This window comes from Myotis myotis, unplaced genomic scaffold (assembly GCF_014108235.1).
Source record: "Myotis myotis isolate mMyoMyo1 unplaced genomic scaffold, mMyoMyo1.p scaffold_m19_p_2, whole genome shotgun sequence".
Taxonomy (NCBI): domain Eukaryota; kingdom Metazoa; phylum Chordata; class Mammalia; order Chiroptera; family Vespertilionidae; genus Myotis; species Myotis myotis.
Window position 1 is genome coordinate 90,081,740 of NW_023416324.1, and position 16,135 is coordinate 90,097,874.

General features: G+C 37.6%; 1 protein-coding gene across 3 annotated transcripts in view; it reads left to right on the forward strand.

Annotated features, from left to right (window-relative positions):
- F13A1 (coagulation factor XIII A chain) overlaps positions 1-16,135 on the forward strand; it is a 195,123-nt gene that overhangs the window by 14,536 nt on the left and 164,452 nt on the right. For all 3 annotated transcript variants that reach the window (XM_036350412.1, XM_036350413.1, XM_036350411.1), the window contains one exon: positions 12,296-12,484. In XM_036350412.1, the coding sequence (XP_036206305.1) occupies positions 12,296-12,484 (189 nt within the window). The remainder of the gene's footprint in view (positions 1-12,295; positions 12,485-16,135) is intronic.

Below are 16,135 nucleotides of genomic sequence, written 5' to 3' on the forward strand. Positions count from 1 at the left end.
TTTTTGTTGATGTGGTGTATCACATTGAATGTGAATATTGAACCATCTTGCATCTCTGGAATAAATCTAGATTGATCATGGTGTATGATCTTTTTAATGTACTGGCAAAATCACTTTGCTAATGTTTTATAGAGTATTTTGCATCTATGTTCATCAGGGATATTGACCTGTAATTTTTCTTTTATATATATATATATTGCCTTTGTCTGCTTTTGGTATCAGGGTAATGCTGGCCTTGCAGAGGGAGTTTGGAAGTATTCCTTTTTCCTCAATTTTTTGGAATACTTCGGAAAACTTTGAGAATACTAACTTTAGTTAGTAGTTATTGATCTGTTCAGATTTTCTGTTTCCTCCTGATTCAGACTCAGAAGATTGTATATTGATAGAAATTTATCTATTTCTTCTAGGTTGTCCAATTTATTGGTGTATAATTGATCTTTTATGATCTTTTGTATTTTCCTGGTGTCAGTGTCACTTCTCCTCTTTCATTTCTGGTTTTATTTATTTTTGCCCTCCCACTTTGTTTTTTTTTGGTTTTTGTGTGTGTGTGTGGTTTTTTTTTATAAGCCTGGCTAACAGTTTATCATTTTGTTTGTTTGTTTCAAAGAACCAGCTCTTAGTTTCCTTGATCTCTTCTGTTGTTTTATATTTATTTATTTTTTCTAAAAACATTTATTCTTTTAGTTTTTAAAATCTTTATTGCTGAAATTATTACATATGTCTTTTATTTTGCCCCATTGACCCCTTCTAGCCTGCCCCCACCCCACACCCCTTTCATCACCCTATTGTCTGTGTCCATGGGTTATGCATATATGCATACAAGTTCTTTGGTTGATCTCTTACCAACCACACACCCACCCCTGCCTTCCCTCTGAGATTCAAAAGTCTGTTCCATGTTTCTATGTCTCTGGATCTATTTTCTTCATCAGTTTATTTTGCTCATTAGGTTCCACATATGAGTGAGATCATGTGATACTTGTCTTTCTCTGACTGCCTTAGCCTAATACTCTCCAGGTCCCTCTATGCCAGTGGTTCTCAACCTTCCTAATGCCACGACCCTTTAATACAGTTCCTCATGTTGTGGTGACCCCCAACCATAAAATTATTTTTGTTGCTACTTCATAACTGTAATTTTGCTACTGTTATGAATCGTAATGTAAATATCTGATATGCAGGATGTATTTTCATTGTTACAAATTGAACATAATTAAAGCATAGTGATTAATCACAAAAACAATATGTAATTATATATGTGTTTTCCGATGGTCTTAGGCGACCCCTTTGAAAGGATCATTTGACCCCCAAAAGGGTCGCGACCCACAGGTTGAGAACCACTGCTCTATGCTGTCTCAAGGGTAAGAGATTCTTCTTTTTTACTGCTGCATAGTATTCCATGGTATATATGTACCACAGCTTTTTTTCCCACTCATTTACTGATGGGCACTTGGGCTGTTTCCAGATCTTAGCTACTGTAAATTGTACTGCTGTGAAAATAGGGTGCATACATTCTTTCTGATTGGTGTTTTGGGTTTCTTAGGATATATTCCTAGAAGTGGGATCACCAGGTCAAATGGCAGTTCCACATTTAATTTTTTGAGGAAACTCCATACTGCTTTCCATAACGTCTGCACCTGTCTGCTTTCCCACCAGTAGTGTATTAGGGTTACCTTTTCTCCACATCCTCGCCAACACTTGTCATTTGTTGATTTGTTGATGATAGCCATTTTGAAAGGTGAAAGGTATGTCCACTTTGGAGAAGTGTCTATTTATGTCCTTTGCCCATTTTTAAATTGGATTATTTGTCTTCCTTTTGTTAAGTTGTATGAGGTCCTTATGCATTTTAGATATTAACCTTTTATCAGATGTATCATTACTGAATATGTTCTCACAAACATTGGGCTCCCTTTTCATTTTGTTGATAGTTTCTTTTGCTGTTCAGAAGTTTTTCAGTTTAATGTAGTCCCATGTGTTTATTTTCTCCTTAGTTCCCTTTGCCCTAGAAGATGTGTCCTCAAACATATTGCTACAAGAAATATCTGAGATTTTGCTGCCTGTGGTTTCTTCTAGGGTTTTTATGGTTTTGTGACTTGCATTTAAGTCTTTTATTCCTTTTTAGTTTATTTTTGTGTATGGTGTGAGTTGGTGGTCTAGTTTCATTTTTTGCATGTGTCTGTCCAATTTTCCCAACACCACTTATTGAAGAGGCTCTCTTGACTCCATTGTATGCTCTTGCCTGCTTTGTCAAATATTTTTTTAAATATATTTTATTGATTTTTTTTACAGAGAGGAAGGGAGAGGGATAGAGAGTTAGAAACATCAATGAGAGAGAAACATTGATCAGCTGCCTCCTGCACACCTCCCCCTGGGGATGTGCCTGCAACCAAGGTACATACCTTTGACCAGAATCGAACCTGAGATGTTTCGGTCCACAGGCCAATGCTCTATCCACTGAGACAAAACGGTTAGGGCTGCTTTGTTAAATATTAATTGAGCATAACAGCTTGGGTCAATTCCTGGGTCTCTGTTCTGTTCCATTTATCTATATGCCTGTTCTTATACCAGGATGTATTTACTGCAGTGGCTTTGTAGTATAACTTTAAATCTGATATTGTGATCCCTCAACTTTATTTTTCGTTCTCAAGATTGCTGCTGCTATTTGGTGTCTTTTTTGGTTCCATATAAATTTTTGGAGTATTTGGTCTAGAGCTGTGAAATATGCTATTGTTATTTTAATATGGATTGCATTAAATATATAGATTGATTTAGGTAGTATGGTCATTTTAATGATGTTAATTCTACCAATCCATGAACACAGTATATTCTTCCACTTGTTTATATCTTCCTCTATCTTTTTTTTCTACATCCTGTAGTTTTCCAAGTACAAATCTTTTGCCTACTTGGTTAAGTTTATTCCTAAGTATCTTAATTATTTTGTTTCAATGGTAAATGGGATTGTTTAGTTTCTTTTTCTGAGAATTCATTATTGGCATGTAAAAATGCCATCTATTTCTGGATGTTAATTTTGCATCCTGCTACATTGCCAAATTCATTTATTAAATCTAGTAGTTTTTGGTGGAGTCTTTAGGGTTTTCTATGTACGATATCATGTCATCTGCAAATAATGAGAGTTTTGCTTCCTCCTTTCCATTTTGGATGTCTTTCATTTCTCCTTCTTGTCTAATCACTGTGGCTAGCACTTCCAGTACTATGTTGAGTAAGAGTGTTGAAAGTGAACATCCCTGTCTTCTTCCTGTTCTTAGGGGAGATGGTTTTTAGTTTTTGCCCATTGAATATGATGTTGGCTATAGGTTTGTCATATATGGCTTTTATTGTGTTGAGGTATGATCCCTCTATTTCTACTTTGCTGACAGTTTTTATCACAAATGGGTGTTGGATTTTATCCAATGTTTTTTTCTATGTCTATGGATATGATTATGTGATTTTTGTCTTTAAATATGTTTATGTAATGTATAACATTTATTGATTTGCAAATATTGTATCAGCCTTGCATTCCTGGAATAAATAACACTTGGTCTTGGTATATGACTTTTTAATATATTGCTGGATGCCATTTGCTAATATTATGTTGAGGATTTTAGCATGTATGTTCATCAGGGATATTGGTCTGTAATTCTCTTTCTTTGTAGTGCCTTTATCTGGTTTTGTTATTAGGATAATACTGGCCTCATAAAAAGATCTTGGAAGTGGTCCCTCCTCTTGGATTTTTTGGAGTAGTTTGAGGAAGATAGGTGTTAGTTCTTTGAATGTTTGGTAAAACTCCCCTATGAAGCCACCCAGGACAGGGCTTTTATTTGCTGGGAGTTTTTTGTTTGTTTGTTTTTAATTACTGCTTCTATTTCATCGGTTATTATGGACCTATTCAGGTTTTCTGATTCTTCCTGATTCATTTTTGGAAGATTGTATTTCTCTAGGAATTTGTCCATTTCATCCACAGTGTCCAGCTTGTTGGTATGTAGTTATTTACAGTGGGGCCTTGACTTACGAGTGGCCCGACTAATGAGTTTTTTGAGATACCAGCTGTCTCTCCGCCGATTTTTTGCATTGAGTTGATAGAGTAATTTGAGTTAACAAGTTCCTCAACGAGCTCCTTAATGAGCTCGGTCTCGGAACTAATTCAACTCGTAAGTCAAAGCCCCACTGTATAGTATTTTATTACAATCCTTTGTATTGCTGTGGTGTCAGTTGTTATTTCACTACTATTGTTTCTGATTTTATTTATTTGGGTCCTCTCTCTTTGTTTCTTGATGAGTCTGGTTAAAGGTTCATCTATCTTGTTTATCTTTTCAAAGAAAATTAGCTCTTGGTTTCATTAATTTTTTCATTGTTTTTAGTCTCTATGTCATTTATTTCTGCTCTAATATTTATTATTTCCTTCCTTCTACTTATTCTAGGCTTTTCTTGTTTTTCTAATTCTTTCAGTTGTAGGATTAAATAGTTTATTATTAATTTTTCTCTTTTTTTTGAGGTAGACCTGTAGTGCTAGGAACTTCCCTCTCAGGACTGCTTTTGCTGTGTCCCAGAGGTTTGGGGTTGTTGTTTGTTCATTTTCATTTGTCTCATTTATTACTTGATCTCTTTGGTAACCCATTCATCCTATATAATAAAAGGCTAATATGCAAATCGACTGAACAGTTGAACAACTGGTAACTATGACATGCGCTGGCCACCAGAAGGCAAATGTTCAATGCGGGAGCTGCCCCCTGGTGGTCAGTGTGCTCCCATAAGGGGTGCACCACTCAGCCAAAAGCCAGGTTCACACTGGAGAGTGCAGCTGTGGTGGTGGGAGCCTCTCCTGCCTTCATGACAGTCGGACATCCCCTGAGGGCTCCCGGACTGTGAGAGGGCTCAGGCCTAGCTGAGGGAACGCCCCCCCCCAAGTGCACAAATGTTATGCACCAGGCCTCTAGTTGTTTAATAACATGCTTTTTGTGCTCCATGTTTTTTAATGTTTTTGTGTGTTTTTACTGTGGTTGATTTCTAATTTCATTCCATTGTGATCTGAAAAGATTCTTGATATAATTTCAATCTTCTTGAACTTGTAGAGACTTATTTAATGTCCTAATATGTGTTCTATGTTTGTGAAAGATCCATGTGCACTTGAGAAGAATGTATATTCTGCAACTTTGGGTGAAATGTTCTATAAATGTCAATTAAATCCATCTGATCCAGTGTGTCATTTAGAGTCATTGTTTCCAAGAGGAGCCCAGCTAGCCCTTTCATACCTCAGCACTTCCTACCAGTCTCTCTGCAGTCTCTTCTTTCCATCCTTGGTTCTCTCCAACTAGTCTTTGGTTGAATATTCAGGACTAGAAGCCCAGTGCACAAAAATTTGTGCACTGGCAGGGGGGAAGGGTCCCTCAGCCCAACCTGTGCCCTCTCACAGTCTGGGACCCCTTGGGAGATAACCACCTGCTGGCTTAGGCCCACTCCCCTGGTGGCAGATGGCACGCCCAATCCCTCAGTGTCTGCCCCGTCTCCCCAGGTCACACACGGCAGGCCTGGATCCCACCCTGGGGCAGGCAGCAGCTGGGGATCTTGCTGCCACCCGCCCTGCCCGCCCCGCACACAGCAGGCCAGGATCTTGCTCTGGGGCGGCCAGCAGCTGGGGATTGGGCTGCCGCCAGCCCCAGGTGGGGAGGCCCAGCGGTTCTGCCTGCAGTATGCAAATTAACCGCCATCTTTGTTGGCAGTTAATTTGCATATCATGCCGATTAGCCAATGGGAGGCATAGCGAAGGTATGGTCAATTACCATGTTTGTCTATTATTAGATAGGATGGTTTTCCTGTGTTTTAGTTCTAATTCCAATTGTAGTTCCTGGGAGTATGTTAGTGTAGCTTCCAGTTACTCAGCTTCTGCTGCCATTTTGCAATCCCTTTCTATTGTTTCATTTATTTTCTATTTTAGTATTTACTTTATTTATTTTTTTTCTTATCTTTATTATGTTCATTCTTCTACTATCTTTTTCTAGTTCTTATAGATTTGAGCTTAGATGATTTATTTGAGATTTTTCTTGTTTCCTGAGGTAGGCCTGTGTCACTATAAATTTACCTCTTAGAACTGCTTTTGCTGTGTCCCAATGATTTTGGAAACTTATGTTTTTGTTTTCATTGGTCTCAAGGTACTTTTTTTTTTTTAAAATATATTTTATTGATTTTTTACAGAGAGGAAAGGAGAGAGATAGAGAGTTAGAAACATCGATGAGAGAGAAACATCGATCAGCTGCCTCCTGCACATCTCCCACTGGGGATATGCCCGCAACCCAGGTACATGCCCTTGACCGGAATCGAACTTGGGACCTTTCAGTCCACAGGCTGATGCTCTATCCACTGAGCCAAACCGGTTTCGGCTCAAGGTACTTTTTTATTTCCTCTTGATTTCTAAGTTGAACCACTGTTTTTTTGTTGTTGTTGTTTTTAGTAGCATATTGTTCAGCCTCAATGTATTTGATATTTTTCTCCCTGTCTTATTCTTTTAATTGCTTTCTAGTTTCATACCCTTATGGTTAAAAAATATTATGTTTGATATGATTCAATCTTCTTAAATTTATTGAGACTTGTTTTGTAGCATAATATGTGATCTATACTGGAGAATGTTCCTTGAGCACTTGAAAAGAATGTATGTTCTGCTGTTTTGTGATTGAAGTTTCTTTATATATTTATTAAATCAAGCTGGTCTAATGCATTGTTTAAGGCCAATATTTCCTTACTTATTTTTGGTCTGGATGACCTACCTATTGATGTAAGTGGGATGTTAAAGTCCCCTACTATTACTGTATTACTACCAATATCTCCCTTTATGTCTATTAATATTTGCTATATGTATTTATGTGTGCCTATGTTGGGTGCATAGATGTTTACAAGTATTATATTCTCTTGTTGTATTGATCCCTTTATCATTATGTAATGCCCTTTTATGTCTCTTGTTACAGTCTTTGTTTTAAACTCCATTTTGTCTAATGCAAATATTGCTACCCAAGCTTGCTTTGCACTCCCATGTGCATTAAACATCTTTTCCCATCCCTTCATTTAAAGTTTGTGTCTTTAGATCGGAAATGAATCTTTTGTAGGCAGCATGTGTATGGGTCCTTTTTTTTGTATCTATTCAGACACTTTATGCTTTTTGATTGGCACATCTTGTCCATTGACACTTAAAATGCTTATTGAAAGAACGTGCTTACTGCCATTTTGTTAACTATTTCCTGCTTGTTTTTGTAGTTCTTCTCCATTCCTTCTTGCTCTCTTATGATTTGATTATATTTTTTAGTGTTATGTTTTTATTCCATTTTTCTATTTCTGTGTGTCTTTTATAGGTTTTTTGTTTGTGGTTACCATGAGATTTATACATAACAAGATATGTATATAGCTGTCTATATTAAGTTGATGGTCGCTTATGTTTAAATACATTCTAAAAGCACTACCTTTCTCTCCCCTCCACCCCCCACAACCTGACATTTTATTTTATTTATTTATTTTTCTTCTTTATTGATTAAGGTATTATATATGTGCCCTTATCCCCCCATTGGGCCCTCCTCCCCGCCTACTCATGCTCTCAACACCTGGTATCTGTGTCCATTGGTTAGGCTTATGTGCATGCATACAAGTCCTTTGGTTGCTCTTTCCCTCCATTTTATTTTTTTGATATCATAGTTTGCATCCTTATGTATATGTATGTATTTCTTAACTATTATAGACATAAATGATTTTTGTTGAACTATTTTACTAGCTTTATAAGTGATTGTTGCACTACCTTTATACTTTATGTTTTCCTTTACTAGTGAGATTTTTTTATTCCATATATTTTCTTTTAGTTTTGGCCTTTCTTTTCCACTTAGAAAAGTCATTTTAACATTTCTTGTAATGCCAGTTTAGTGGTGATGAACTCCCTTAGCTTTTGCTTGTCTGGGAAACTCTCCTTCAATTCTGAATAATAACTTTGCTGAATAGAGTATTCTTGTTTGTAGGTTTTCTCCCTTTAATCATTCAAAGTGATATAATGCCACTTTGAATATAATGCCACTTTCCTGTGACTTGCAAATTTTCAGCTGAAATATCAGCTAATAGTTTCATGGGTGTGCCCTTGTACCTAACTAGTTGTTTTATTCTTGCTACTTTTAAGATTCTCTTTTTTTCTTTAACTTCTGACATGTTTAATTATTATGTGTTTGGTGTGGGTCTCTTTGGATTATCGTGTTTAAGACTCTGTGATTCCTGAATTTGGATGTCTGTTTCCTTTACCAAGTTAGGGAAGTTTCCAGCCATTATTTCTTCAAATAGGTTTTCTTTCCCTTTCACTCTCTCTTCTCCTCTAGAATTCCTATAATGAGAATGTTAGTATGCTTGATGTTGTCCCAGAGGGCCCTTAAACTAGTCTCATTTTTTAATTTTTTTGCTGTTCAGATTGGGTGATTACCACTACCTTGTCTACCAGATTGCTGAATTGTTCTCTTACATCATCTAATTGCTGTTGATTCCTTATAGAGTATTTTTTTTTTCAGTTATTGTATTCCTCAGTTCTAATTAAATTTTCTATCTCCTTATTGGAGTTCTCACTGTGTTAATTCATTCTTCTTATGAATTTGGTGAGTATTCTTATGATTATTATTTTGAACTCTGTATCTGATATACTGCTTATCTCCATCATCATTTAGTTCTTTTTTTCTGGGATTTTGTCATGTGCTTGTTCTTTTGGAACATATTCCTCTGTCTCCTCATTTTGCCTAACTCTCTGTATTGTTTCTATGTATTTGAAAGATCAGTTATGTTTCTTGATATTGAAAGAGTGGGCTTATTCAAAAGGTGTCCTATGGACCCAGATGTACAATCCTTCCTATTCACCAGCCAGGTGCTCCAAGGTCATTCCCTGTGTCAGTTGTATAGACCAGTTTTGATTGGGCCGAAGATGCTGAAGGCATGTTGGTAGGCAGGTATGGCCCCCAAGCCAAATGCTGTGAAACCCTGTCACAGTTGTTTCAGATACACAGTGGACAGGGTTGGTTCTAGGCTCAGCTGTCAGTGAAGCCTGGGCATGACTATATGGTTGCCCTGAAGGGCAGGGCTGCTCCCTGGCCTGGCTGGTTGTGAGGCCAGGCTGCAATTTCCTTGGGGCACTAGTGTACAGGTAGACCCCCTACATGGCTAGCCACAATGTCAGCCTCAACTGTTGTGGACATGCTGATGTGTGGGGGCTAATCATGTGGAGTGAGAGTCACTTTGTAGGGACACTAGTCCTAGACAAAGCTGCCCACAAGGTGTGGATGGGATGGTAGCTGCTCTGGAGTGATGCTAGGTGGCTTGGGAACATTGGGTGGGATGGAATCTCAGGGAAACACCAGAGCAGAGTGAGTAACATTAGAAAAGTTAATGGAGAATGTGAGAAATGGTGCCTGCCAGCTCTAGGCCAGCTAAGAGTGTAAAAAAATAAATGGTGTTTGTCAGTGCTTTTGTGCCCAGAGAAAACTTGAACAGATTCCTGCCCCTCCATCACTTGCCCTAAAATTAGTCAACACACCTCCTTCATGTATGACCCAGGAGTTTTTCAAACGGCTGCCTCAGTGCTGGAACTCCAAGTGAGTGAGTTTGTGCACAAGCCCTTTAAAAGCAGAATCTTGGTTTCCTAAAGCCCTTCAGCTCTCCTGGACATAACCCCACTGTTTTTCATAGCCAGATGTTATGAGGACGTCTCTTCCTGGCTTAGGTTCCCCCAGGCTGGGGAGCTCAATGTAAGGCTTAGAGGCATCACTCAAGGGGGACCTCCCTGTTGGTGAAATCCCTGCAACTTGTGGGAAACCACACTGGGGATGTGGGTCATGACTACACCCTCCTGTCCTTTTTCAATTTGACTTTTTCTCTAAATCCTTAGTTGTAGAAAATCTATTCTGCTAGTCTTTAGTCATTCTCAAAGATATTTTTTCTACACATAGTTGTAGTTTTAGTGTGCCCATGGGTGTAGATGAGCTCAAGATTTTCCTACCCCATGATCTTGATGCCCTCCTCTTCAGCTCTTTCTGAAGCTGGATTAACACTGGGGATTGTGACTTTAATAAGGCCAGAGAATTTAGGGGAAAGGCAGCTTGCAGGAGAGAGGTTTAGAGAATTAAACATCTTTAGCCTACAACATAATGGAAATAAAGTATCTTTCAGGGCCCATGTACTATGGCAGGGTTCTCAGGTGAGGTAAAAATAAAACTGCATCTTGCACTTTCTGTTTGCTGAAATGTTGCAGTCAGAATAGCCCATTGAGCACCACCCCATGCAAAATATAAATTAGCTCCATCAGAGCTCATATTCAGTGAGACACAAGTAAGCCTATGACCCCACTCTGTGCCAGGCATAGTTCCAGATACATTGCATCATGGTGTCATTGGATCTTCACAGAAATTCTCAAGGTATTAGGATCCCCATTTTAAAGTTGAGAAAAATTCAGCCTCTGAGAGACAATGTTCCTGAACTAAGTTACAGTATGTCCTCAGGTTACGTCGGATATCTGTTCCTACGGCGTGAGGTAACGCGATTTTCATTGTAAGTTGGAACCCACCTACATAAGCACCTACGTCACTCACATGGAGCACATACACAGCAGTAATGAAGTGAAACAGTAATAAATAAATAAATAAATAAAAGATAACAATTCCTGACCTTCACTTGGGATAAATAAATAATAAAAAACATAAAGCACATATGTACATACATCAAAATGACAGAACTTTATATGGGAGATGGTGACGTAATCACGAAACAATGTAGGTCAAGTCCGACAGAACCCAAGGACTGTCTGTATTATGATAGCTGAGATTCAAAATTAGGATTGCCTGAACTTTGAATTAATTGTGTTTCAGAAACTCCTCAACTTTAGAAGTGGAGAGTATCTTAACGAGCCCAATTTCTTGGTTTCCCCAATGAGAAAAAGAGTAAGAGTGGAGAAAACCAGGTGCCCTACACAGATTCCTGTGTAAAAGCAAAGGAGTCATTGGAGTCTTACAGAGTGATGCCCCAGCACACGCTCAGCAGCTGTGCATTCCATGTACACTGTGTTCACATTGAGCAAACCATTGAGCAGGCCGGGTCAGGGAAAGGGAGGGAAGGCAAGAGGCCATTGCCTTCCCACCCAGCCTTCTTTCCCCAGAGCCCCATGAGAAATGCAAATGCACAGACAAAAATCGGGCTCTAGACTAGACTTTCTAAACGATAGTTGTAGTTAGCTTCACATTCAGTGATCATTTGCAGAGGGAATAGGCAAAGGCAGGAGGATATGTAATCTTTATCCAGTGCTATCTTGTCTCAGATTAAAGGTATTACTGACAGTTATACTCTCAACACTAAGAAATCTGTAGATTTTGGCATCAGACCAGGGTTTGCTTCCAGATTGGTTGATTAGTAGCTAGGGAAATGTAAGCCTTGTTTTTGTATGTGCAAAGTGGAAGCAATTATAAAGTGGAAACATTTTTCAAAGAAATGTTAGTATCTTTTCTTCACACCTGTTCCCTTTCTTTCCTGACTTTGAAGGACAAGATCTACTTTAAGAATTACAAAAGGAGGGCTATTTGACCTTCTTGAAGTAAGAAAATAATTTGGGGTTAATACTCAACTTTGTCCTTAGAACATTTTTACAGGCTTTGTCAGATTTGATTCCTCCCTTTTTAAAGATAAGAAAATTGAGGTGACTACTCCCTGCTTATCTCTAGTTAGTGATACAGTGTGGTGGTAGTCACCATGAGAAGGACCTGACATAAGGAAAACCAGGGAATGTGAAGACTTTGACTTCAGTACTGGTTTCTCTGTATCTACCAGGGGTGGGCAAACTTTTTGACTCAAGGGCCACAATGGGTTCTTAAACTGGACCAGAGGGCCGGAACAAAAGCATGGATGGAGTGTTTGTGTGAACTAATATAAGTTCAAAGTAAACATCATTACATAAAAGGGTACGGTCTTTTTTTTTTTTAGTTTTATTCATTTCAAAGGGGCCGGATCCAGCCCGCGGGCCGTAGTTTGCCCACGGCTGATCTAGACCTATACAATAGGCACTGTCAGCACCTCTCTATTTGTCTCAAAGCCAATGCTGTATGGTCTGGAATGAGATCAGAGTATGAAAAAGCTTTTTAAAAATCCTCTTTGAAAGCAAAAATGTCACAAGACACTGACTATCAAACCTACCAGCCCTCTGAATAGAGTTTTACCCAATAGACCTTCCTGCTTCAGTAAAAATTATCTTGTCTATGAGGTTTACATCTAAATAAAGTTACAAAATTTTTTCCCCTTTTTTTTTCTTTTTGTGCAGACTACCTTCATGTTACTACTGTTCACCTGTTCAAGGAGCCATGGGACACCAACAAAGTGGATCACCACACTGACAAGTATAACAACAACAAGCTAATTGTGCGTAGAGGACAACCTTTCTACATCCAGATCGAATTCAATCGTCCATACAACCCCAGAAAAGATCTCTTCAGGGTGGAATATGTCATTGGTGAGTGCCATGTGCAAGCCATAGTCATGATAGTCCATCTGCGTCATCATGTCATGTTAGTTATGATACTATGAGTCACAAAATATAGGGTGGGAACAGGTTCAGTTGCATTTCTTTTTAGAATCATACTTTTAACAGTTGGCTGAAGCTGAAAGTGTATTCAGCCTCTATAGACTGTATGCTTTAAGATGGGTCTGTACAATGCCAAACATCAATAATTAGGGCCTACCCAGGCAAAACTCTGGGTATAAGTAAAAGTGAGTATAATTGGCATAAATATTAGTTAAATTAATTTTTCCCAAATGATTTTGGCATCCTATACTTGCGACTTTTAATTTATCCTCTCCCCTCATGATTTAATTGGTCTCATATGCTGAAATATTTGCAAATCTTAGCATACAGTCTCCATTTAAGCATTTCCAAAAGTTTGTTCTGCTTAACAAAGCACCAGAAATTGGTCCATGAAAAGTGGATGGTCAAATAAAGTTCACTAAACACTTTGTACCCTAATCTCTTCTTGTAAGTTGACAATGCACATTAGCTGTAATGGTTCTGAGAAGTACCATTTAACTGTTTGATTCAGTGTTTCTCTAATTAATTTGGTCATGGAACCCTTTATTAAATTATAGCTGTTAACATTTGACACATTTGATAAATATTTCTCTAGGAATTTAAAAGAGTAGCAAGTAAACACATGCACAAAAAAGCAAGGATGGCTCAATATCAGGAAATCTGTATATATAATCCTATACAGAAGTAAATAAAAAGAAAAATCAGGCAATCAAATAAATAGTCAGTAAAAACTAAATGATTAAATTCAACAGTAGTTTTAAAAAAATCTTTAAATATAGCAAAATAGAAGAAATCTCCTCAATTATACTAAAGATTATTTACCCCAAACCAACAACTTTTGGTATATTAAATTAAAACTTAATAATTTTAATAATGATCAGAAATTAGAGATGCCTGCTATCATAATTCCTTTTTTTTAAAAGCATTGCTCTAAAGGTGTTAGCTAATGAACAAAATTTGAGAAATATATACTGTAAACACTAGAAAATAAGAAAAAACTATACTTTATTAATGCAATGCTTGTACATGTAGAAAACCCAACAGATTAAAGGAAAAAAGCACAGAACTAATAAAACTTTGAAATATGTCTAGATAGAAGTCAGTAGCGTTTCTCTACCACTAAGGACCTAGAAATAAAAAAAAATATTCCATGTATCCTAGTAAATATAAATAAAGTCATGAAATGTAGAAAAATTATAAAACAAAATCTATGTAAAGCATCTATAAAATCTTAATAAAAGTCATGAGAAACCAATAAAAAGGCGAATATGTTCTTGGATGTGAAGTCTCAATATATTTTATAAAATGATCTCCCAAGATTAAAGCAAAAATTTAATTCATTTCCAATTAGAGTCCCAATGGAAGGGTGTCTTTTTTAAATATTTTTTTTTCCTAATTTCAGAGAGGAAGGGAGATGGAGAAAGAGATAGAAACATCAATGATGAGGGAGAATCATTGATTGGCTGCCTTCTGTAATTCCCCTCACTGGGGATTGAGCCCACAACCCGGACATGTGCCCTGACAGAATTGAACTGTGACCTCATGGTTCATAGGTCAACGCTCAACCACTGAGTCATGCTGGACAGGCTGGAAGGGTGGTTTTTTTGTTTGTTTTGGGATGGATAAAATAACAGTTACTTTAAAAAAATAATTACCTGACAATAACCATGGAAATTACAAAAAGAAATAATAAGGAAATAGCATTTTATATCAGAAGCAGCTATAAGGGCATATAATAAAAAAAATTATTTAGTAGAACAGAAGATCCAGAAATAGACTTCAGTATATACGATTACTTAATATAGTTGTTTAAGGGAGTAAGAAAAGTATGTGTATATTTTGTGTTTTGTTTATTGTTCTTTTAATAAATTAACTGATGAAGAAACAACTAGTATTTTGTATTTTGACATTTTTGTATACATATGAATGTGTATTTAATATACTAGTATGTAACATGTAATATATATGCATATGTGTATTTATTAAATACATACCCTAATACCACAAGTGACCATATATGTAACCAAAATATAAATACATGACCAAAAATACCAAAAATAAGGTCAATAGAACAGAGATCTGGAAGAATAGCCAAAACATAAATTAGAGATGAAGGGTAACATAGATACCAAAAAGCTCTTATAAATTGCCAGAGTAGAAGTTGGAGAGGACAAAAGAGAATCCTGAGTCTGAATAAACAGCATCAGTGTGATGCTTGGGTTCTGCACAGAATTGCTCTTCATCCCAGTTGTGGATGAAGAGAGGGCAAACTAAATTCCTGGCCCTGCATTAGGGAAAATGAAATAAACACAATCTAATTACACTTAGGGGGCAGACCATTATTGTTAATATTTTTTAATAATGGGTACTTTAGTTGATAAAGGAGTTCACAGCTAGTATTTTAAACAGTATTTTAAAATCTGATGAAAGTTATTTTATTTCTTTCCCTAAGTTTATCTATCTGTCATTTTTGTGTGTTTGTGCACATGGTTGTTCGGATTAGATTTGATTAAAATGCCCTTGACACATTTATAATGGGATGATCATTCCATGAATGTCAAGAAATACCCAATTGGAATTCTGTCCACAGTTTTGCTCCAACTTCACAGTAATTTTTATCTCTGTCTTTAGCCAAGCAATTTGGGCAATGAGAACAGAGCAGGAAGCTTTGCCCCCGCATTGGCCTGTCTGAGGCCTGAGACCTTCTCCCACTGAGCATTCAGACAATAAATATAATAGTGAAAGTCTTAGGAAGACTGAGAAGCTGAGGGTCTCAGATTGGGTTCTCAGGAAATGAACCCTGAGAAGGCAGTGTGTGTGGAGAAAGCTTATGGGGAGTGCTCTCAGGATTGGCATCTCCGAGGAAGTCGGTGTTGGCCAGAGGAAGGAGTTGAACTACCATCAACAGAGGCCTCTGTGGACCGCATGCCTAGTCCTAGGCTTGGACTGGATCTCCAGCACTGTCCAGTCTTGAGGCAAGGATGTGGGCCTTTCTACTCTAGCATGGACTGGACATTGGCCACAAGCTACCTGCAGAAAGAGGATCATGACCCTCGTTGGCTGTCCATGGCTGAGGGCAAACCTCGAAAGCAGCTCAGCGAGAGCTGTGAGCCACCAACTCTCAGCATCAGGGCCATGATGCCTCCATCATGCACGGAGGCAGGGTCTGCACCACAGCACCCACCACAGGGGCATCCGAAGTCCTCTTTCTACAAAAGGCATGCTATTACTTGTGTTCCTTTAGTAAAAGGTGGGGGAAGGGAAGCATAGCAAATTTGTCTTTGAGGTAAAAATTTATATATTATTTATGTACTTAAAAACCCAACATGTGTTTTAAATCCATCTTAAAGACCATAAAATTTACTTTCAGAGGTAAGCTGTAGTCCAATATGGGTAGCCAATTACAGGCATTATTACAGTAAGTCTCACTGAACGTCACCTATAGATTCTTGGAAATTGCCATTTTAAGCAAAATGATGTATAATGAAACCAATTTTTACCACAGGATAATTGATGTAAACAAGAGTTAAGTTCCTATGGCATATTTCTAGTCATAAAAACATTGCCAAACTTCTAAAT